The sequence below is a fragment of the Erpetoichthys calabaricus genome, chromosome 9 (assembly GCF_900747795.2).
Source record: "Erpetoichthys calabaricus chromosome 9, fErpCal1.3, whole genome shotgun sequence".
Classification (NCBI taxonomy): domain Eukaryota; kingdom Metazoa; phylum Chordata; class Cladistia; order Polypteriformes; family Polypteridae; genus Erpetoichthys; species Erpetoichthys calabaricus.
Genome location: NC_041402.2, coordinates 89,067,754 through 89,075,807, shown reverse-complemented (window position 1 = coordinate 89,075,807; position 8,054 = coordinate 89,067,754). Strand labels below are relative to the sequence as shown.

General features: G+C 36.7%; 1 protein-coding gene across 1 annotated transcript in view; it reads left to right on the top strand.

Moving 5' to 3' along the window:
* LOC114657575 (cytochrome b-245 light chain) overlaps window positions 1–6,041 on the top strand; it is a 30,368-nt gene extending 24,327 nt beyond the window's left edge. The window contains exons 4-6 of the mRNA XM_051932012.1: window positions 155–238; window positions 2,058–2,139; window positions 3,498–6,041. Coding sequence (XP_051787972.1) covers window positions 155–238; window positions 2,058–2,139; window positions 3,498–3,695 — 364 coding nt within the window. The 3' untranslated portion in view covers window positions 3,696–6,041. The remainder of the gene's footprint in view (window positions 1–154; window positions 239–2,057; window positions 2,140–3,497) is intronic.
* Window positions 6,042–8,054: the final 2,013 nt, after the last annotated feature.

The window sequence follows — 8,054 nt, the reverse complement described above, 5'->3', positions numbered from 1 at the left end:
GCAGAAGGCTACTCGAACAAGATGATGCATTGACTCTTGACTTTGACATTGATTAACAGAAATGGGCAGTGGGGTGCTGATATTTAAAATTATAAATATTAAAATTAAAATTATAACAATACAACAGCTGTCATTCTCTTTTTTTTCGTTTTAGGGGACAGAGGTGCCTGACAATTTGTGTTAAAGCTTTTGGACCCCTGACAAGGAACTATTATGTTCGAGCCTTTCTGCATGCTGCGTAAGTCTTGAAATTCCTCAACAAAGTCATGATTCACGTTACTGTCCACATTAGTGATTTTTATTTTTACTTAACTGTATTACCAGCAATATTTAAAGGAGGTTTAACTGCATATCCAAAACAAGTTTATGCAATACACAACATTTGATTTTACATACTGAAAGTGATGATCACAGTATTGCAGAATGGAAGGATAAAAGGAGAAACTGCATAACAAATGTTTATAAATTATCACAAGGCTGAAAGAAAAAAATAGCATGCAAGCCTTTTCTAGTAACTAACTTTAATATGTTACATTTTTATGGCAGAGTAGAATTAAGGTAAATTTACATTAGCAAAATAGTTAGGTTTTCTGCTTGTCAGGTATTAACTCTCTCATATTTAAGAGGATATCTATGATTATTCTCCAAATATTTTGGCCTATTTACTATAGCTTGTTGGAAATTAAGGAGAACTGTATATTTTATTTACTTTTAATTTGGGTGTTATTATGAAGACTGTGAGTCAGTGTTTTCCGTCCATTCATCCATTTTCTACGTCAAATCAAGTGGCTTTAAGCTTGCTTAACTCAAGGTTAGGGCTGTGGGACACAGAAGCATATCCCCACAACACTGGCCACCAGCTCTTGAAGGGGTTGTTTGTTTTTTTAAGAGCATGATCACATAAAGTAGGCCACATCAGAATCATCAGATTATTTTGTTTGACTTTATTGCTTATAATTTTTTGGATTGTATTGTTCATGAGTAGCACAGTGGTTACTACTGCTGCTTCATGGATCCAACACCTCTGTGTGTGTGTGTCTGTGTGGAGTTTTCATATTCTTTTATGTCTGTCTGTTTTTTTTTTCTTCTTTTTCTCAGCATACTTCAGTTTTCCAATTGTGTCCCTAAGACTTTTGTGTTTGGCTCATTGGTTATTCTAGATTTGCTCCAGTATGAGAGTGTGGTTTTGTGCACAGGTGGGCTGTACGTTGTGCCTGATGTCCCTGCTACCCTTAATTTGACTAAGGACTTTGTCACATTACGTGAGTTTCCTAGCTTATTTCAGTTGTGGCCCATTTACATAATCATAGGAAGTCAGAGGCAGTCAAGGGCACACTCCCGTGATTGTCTAAAGTTACGTACTCTATGACTCACTCCAACTAGTCTCACTCCGATAAAATCAATGAGGTTTGATTTTGTCTATTGAATTTGGAGCAGTTCTGTATGCATGAGAGCTGACAACCAATGAATGCTTATCTGGAAGTATAACTGATATAATCTAGTGACGAGGAATAAGGAACATGGGTGATTTGGACCTCACAAACAGAAGAGAAGCTCATATGTCTGATATCTTGTAGTAAGACAAAATGGAAAAATAAAGTTAAAAAAATGTCAGAGTCAGTGGCTGAACCAGTTAATTCTCCATATAGCACCAGCTCCATCAGGCAGCATGCTATTGACTGTCAGAAAAAGGGGAGCGCATGACTGTACTGAAAGGTTGGCACTCAGTTGGTACAGTAAATGTGATATGGGCAGCGATTTTTTTTTTTTTTTTTAGTCTTTTAAACAGTCATGAACCAGTGACAAGATCAGCAACTGCAGTCTGCAAATCTGACATTCACAAGACTAGAAGTTGCACAATGTGACATTGGCTTAAGTGGTTTTGAGAAAGTGATATTACTTATTTATGAAAATATGTGTTTTTTGCTCAGTACTTGAATGACTTTGAGTCACAAGGGGAAGTCCATGTTTATTTTTATATTACATCTGTTCTAAATGTCCTAATACAGACCGCAATTTACTTTCAAAACACTAAAATGACTTTTGTTTTATGTTAGGCTGGCAGTGCCTGGAGGATTTATTTTGGCTACAGTTCTTGGTTGTGTTTGTCTTGGCATTGCCAGTCTTATCTATTTGCTGGTGAGTGAACATTTTATGCATTTTCTAAATCTACAGTGTTTTAAAGTATTATTGAATATGGTTTGTTGTAATATTTCCTTGCTAGCTGTGCTACTTTTCTAAGATGAGTTGAAATATAAGTGGTCACAGTTAAAGTTTGCAGCAGTGCACCATCTATTGGAATGTAACTGTGATGCATGTAGTAATAAATTGGATTGCATTTGTCATTCCAACAGATGGTGCATCACAAACATTTGTTTGTGGCGTGCCATGTGATGGAATGGCAAATGCAATGCATATTTCTTTGTTATGTAATAATAATAATAATAATAATAATAATAATATGTCATTTTGTATGGGATTCATAAAAGTAGTGTTAATGTTTGCGATGCACCATCTGCTAGAATGACAGAGACATAGCAACCATACTAACACACACACAGACAGACAGACAGTTATCCTTTTATTAAGGTGGAGTTTAAGTTTGGTCATTGAATTGGCCTCTAACCTGTAGAATTCAAGATTTTGTGGCACATGTACATCCATAATAAATTGATTCCTAGAATCATATCTGGAAAAAATGTTTATTTTCTCTCCTGCAATGTATGGCAAGGCAGGGAAGATCAGAATTTCGTGGTAAGGTAGTTATACTCACTAATTCTGGCGACAGAGTGTGGCAATGTGTTGCAGTACTTGCAAGTAAGAATTTCACTGTACTCTGTACATGCAATGACAATAAGACATAGCCCTTTAAATATAAACCATAACATTTATAAAACATTTTTAACACTAAAGTCATATGCAAAAGTTATAAAAGTTACTCACAACTTTGTGCAACCTCTTAATACAGAAGTTGTTTACACACTTTAGATACCAACTGTGTGCAGGAGAGGGCTAAAGTAAGAAAACTAGCAGTGAGCTTAACAACACACAACTGCAGAGGCACATAATAGCTTGCTGACTGAGGTCACTGACCCTGACTGTGCTTCACTTTGTGTCATACTGATCAGAAACTGTAGGGTGCTTCGGAATGTTGTTCATCCTGAGTGGAGCTACCTAAACCTGAGAGTACTTGATTGTTATTTGAAACAAATAGGTTTGCTGGGAAATCACTTTTCCTGACAGGTTTTCCTGAACTAGGCTTATCTAAGTCTTGTCTTGGTGGTGTGCTCATTTAACTAACATCAAAATGGCACAATTAATTACCTGGGTGCTGACTCTTCAACTGAAATTTTTCTGTGGGGTGATACTATATAGTTCCACCTGAATAACATTTAAATAGGCAACGAACAAAAACATTATCTAGTTTAAGACTGGGATTTACAATACATAGAAAATGTCTAAAACAGTTTCTTTTTGTTCTGCAATTTAACCTTCAGGCGGCGATTCGGGGAGAACAGTGGGAGCCTATTCTGCCTCGACCAGAGAGTAAGTCCCGTCCTGGAGAGAGCATCAGAGAACCTCCTACTAACCCCCCACCGCGTCCTCCAGCAGAACATCGCAGGAAGCGCCCAGAGAGCTCCATAGAGGATGCGGCATATGTCAACCCCATACCTGTCTCACCCAACTCTTTTTAAAAGAGAGCTATTAGAAGAACATGGACTGATGGGTTTTCTGTGAAACTGCTTCTCTACAGTATGACAATGTAGCAAAACTCAGAGGCGACCAAATGAACACTTCCTATTCTGAATGAATCTGTTTTAAATTTTACAAGTTGAATAATCTTCTGTTGTGTTTCGTTTGTAAGTGAATTTATTTTCAATCAAGTTCCTGTGTAATTAATATAGTGTATTTGGATCAATCACACAGGCATTAGTATTGGAAATCAGGTCTTAAATAATGTATTGGCAGTATTGGGTAAAACCATGCAGTGCTCGCTTTGTCAAGTAACCCAGATGGCTACACAGTGGAAGGGAACCGAAACAGGCTGCTTGCTCTAATGCACTTTACACTTAAACTATTTTAGTAAACAACAGATGGTACTGTGTGAAACCAAGTTGCCTGTATATTTATACACATTTTTATAAGCATTTTTAAAAGTATTTTGTTATTGAACATGTACTGCATTTCATAATTTACATAAACATTATTGATTGCAGTTATTAAGCTGTGCTATGAATATATATGTCAGAACAACAGGTTTTTCCCAGAATATAAATTTAAATACAGTAATTTTGAAAGATCATTTTTTATCTCTATACAAAATATGTTTTACCTTTTCAAGCTGACTTATAGTGTTTGGATGGAATGGCAACGCTACATGTTTAAAATAACACACAGGAAGTGCACATTTATTAAAGATAATATTCACAATGGAGGGATAATCACAAGAAGAACACAAATAAACTGAATCAATACAACCAAACGAGTACCTTGATGGGCCTGTCTAAATAATTTTGATCCCTTTTTATGAGGTGAGGTGGCTTGTCCCCTTGCCTGTCAATCCAATGACAAACCCCCCTCCACTTGCTTCTACTGTCTTACGCCCCCAAGACTAGGGCTGCACACATCCTTTCTTTTGCTCCACAATGCGTCTTCTAAAACAGACATGGTAGCTTTCCTTGTGTGATAAATATTAGACATTGTTTCTGCAATTTACTTAAGGCCTACAGATGGTCAAATTTTGTCACCCACCTTCCCCAAGTATTCATGAAGTGAAGTACACATCATAAATATACAAAATGGAGCTGGGTGTAAGGAACCAGTGGAACATTGAAAAGTGGTATTTAATGGAAATTGAGAGTATATTCATTTTCACATAGGCGAAACGAAAAGCAGTGTGTCTGGTTTGCAAACAATGTGCAGTGATATTGAAGAGGCACATAAGATAGAGGCATTTTGACAGAACAGCATTTTACAACTGTCAAGTGATGAAAGAGGAAAGCTAGTAAAATAAATGCAGGTTGACCAGACTCTTAGGATGGCTCATCGTATCAGCCATAATTTAAATGTTTCTGACTTAGTATTATCATAATTTAGACATGATTAAATTCTCATGCGGTAACTGATACATTTCACTGTGCAATCACATAAGCTCTTGTCAAAGCAGACAAGACATGACCCTTCTGTGATTGTGAAGCTTGGGAGATGGAAACTGTGAGGGTCCTATGTTAACATGCCCTTTATCTAAATAACTTGCTGTGCACCCTGTCAAAGATCACTTCATATGAATAGTACATCTCTCAGAAACTTTCCGCCAAGAAAGGACTTTTTTATCTTGTGTTTTTATAACCTACTCGCCATGGTACCTGTTAAAGACAGGTAATAGACTAATTAAAAAATATTTGCTGTCTCTTGCTCAACATGTACCTTTAGCGTCTTTCCACTGTATTTGCGTGTGTGTAAATGTCTCTTAACTGGTGCTCCGTTTCTTGAGCGTATTTCTTTTAAGCCTGCTTCTCAGACTCGGTCATTATTTTATTTTATAGGTTTTATACATGTCTTTAAAGGCGACTGTCTCAGCATGGCCCATATGCCTTTCTCATCCTTGTGCATCTCACACTCGCACTTCCTCTTTCATCGTGTCACCAAAACCAAACTGACCAATCAGATTGCTCAGAGGGACAGGACCCACCGACCTTAGTGTTTTACTATATAACAGATAGTTCAGAAAAATAAAAATAAAGAAGGGTATGTGGTATGGGTAAATTGATAATGATTAAAGTGTATTCTCTTCTGAAGTCTTTCAAATAAACTGCTTTTGTTCACATTACTAGGCAGTTAGTATCAATTGAAATATGCTGTCTAGGCCCCTTTTTCCTGAAAAAGATTTAAAAGGTCTGATTTGTGTCCTTGAAAATATGATTCTTTTGCTCCTTAATAGTTAATAGCGCACTGGTTACGTGCTGGGTTGTGTTATGGGCTGTCATCATGTCTGAGGCTCTTTCATGCCTTGTGCCCAATGCTGCTGGGATGGGCTCCAGGTCTTTGTGACTCAGAATAGATAAAGTGGGTTTGAGAAAGTCCCACTAACTGACTGGTAGTGTTTGCTACACTTTTTGAAAAGAATCTACCCCATAATCAGCCACAAACAAATGTTGCTGGAATAAATTAAATGATTTTACAGCATGCTGATGGCTTCAATAAAGTGATTTCTAAAATTTGTTTTGAGCTTATCCTCTGTATATGTAAGTATATGTACAATATATAAGTATGCAACTGCTGTACATACTGTACATTGTAAGGTTCAGGTTATTTGGGGCAGCAGGGGCTCAAACTTTTTGTGAATGTAGGCCTTTGCAAGTTGCAGAGACAGCTGGCACCTCTAGGTGGAGGTGGACTGGATGAGTCCCCAAGTGTGGGTGTTTAAAAGGTCATTTTGGCCTTCATAGAGTTGAGTGTGGTGGAAACGTTTGATGAATGCTCAAATGACAGATGGAACTGAAGCCAGAATGCAAATGTGAAGAAAATGAAAGCGAGAAGAAGCTACTATTCAAAGCTTGTGCTGGATAAGTAATTGGGGCATTTTGCCTTATAGAAACAAATGTAATCATTGTTCACTCAAGTCCAATGTACACGGAGGCATTTATTTGGCTTCCCTCTTATTTTGTTGCTGTGTTCCTCCTTATTTAATCCCTTCCACTGTATCATTTGATAAGTTTTACTTATGGCCTTATTGACTTAATTCTGGATTAAGGATTTTGTCTCTTATGCCCCCTACTGGAAAACACTATGTATATTACGGTGGTATAGTTCTGGAGTTTTTCTGCTGCATCCTCATATTTCCAGGTGACTGTGTTTGAATTCCAGCCTAGTTACTGTCTTTGTGTTGCTTGTACATTATATAATATAAAAAGCCCTTTCCCTTATGTTTAACTTGATAGAGTATGATTATCTTATTGTCTCTTAACTATTTTTAAGAAAGCAACAAATTTATTTTTTTTGACTAGTAAATTAAGTGTTTGTTAAGTACTCAGAACAAAATTAAATTAATCAGGTAAACTGTAACTTAAACCTAAAGTAATTCTCAAAATATTCTACCTAATTATTAACTATTGCTTGACTTTGTATAAGCATATTCACTTTAATTTTTTTCCTTCTTCTTCGGCTGACACCTTTATTCAAGACAACCTACAACACTTGAGATGCATGTGGTTACATTTCTTTTTTCCCCAGTTGGAGCACACAGTGTCAGTAGTGGGATTTGAACCCACAATTTCAGATTTTAAAATCCAAAGCCTTATCCACTACACCAAGTGAGAAAGTTTCTGTCATCATTTTGGAATAACACCAGCAGAGACCAAATGAAAGGATTACTTAACTGGAATACAAAAGGCAGAAATGAATAAAGAACAGACTACTCAATGGAAGCTTTGCATCCGTTTTGGGCCTTGCTTTCCCAGGTTTTACCCTTGTCTCTCCTCTATAAGGCCACTTCTATGTTATCCCATTCCCTGAAACCACAAAACTACAATTCTCTATTCACCTTCTCCTCATCTCTTGTTCTTAATATCCAGATTCTTACTTCCTACCATTGACTCTTTACCCTACCTCGCTATCCAACTCTAGACTTAATGGCCTTGTGGCAGAGAACATGAGTTCACTTCTGCACAAAGCCTCAGAATCACATGTGTAGTCAGATACAAGTATACAAAGTCTCAGAAATGCCATATAAGTGTTCTGTTTGGTTGCCCCTGAGAGTAATGAACCCCCAGTGCTTTGAGCTCCCATACAATTCGGTTTGTTATTATTTTCTCTCTTCTTGTCTTTTTAACTCTTATGCCTCACATTGAGTTGACTGCACCTTCAATTTCATTGTTCCTTTGTAAAAGTGACAATGACAATAAAGATCTATCTATCTATCTATCTATCTATCTATCTATCTATCTATCTATCTATCTATCTATCTATCTATCTATCTATCTATCTATCTATCTATCTATCTATCTATCTATCTATCTATCTATCTATCTATCTATCTATCTATCTATCTATCT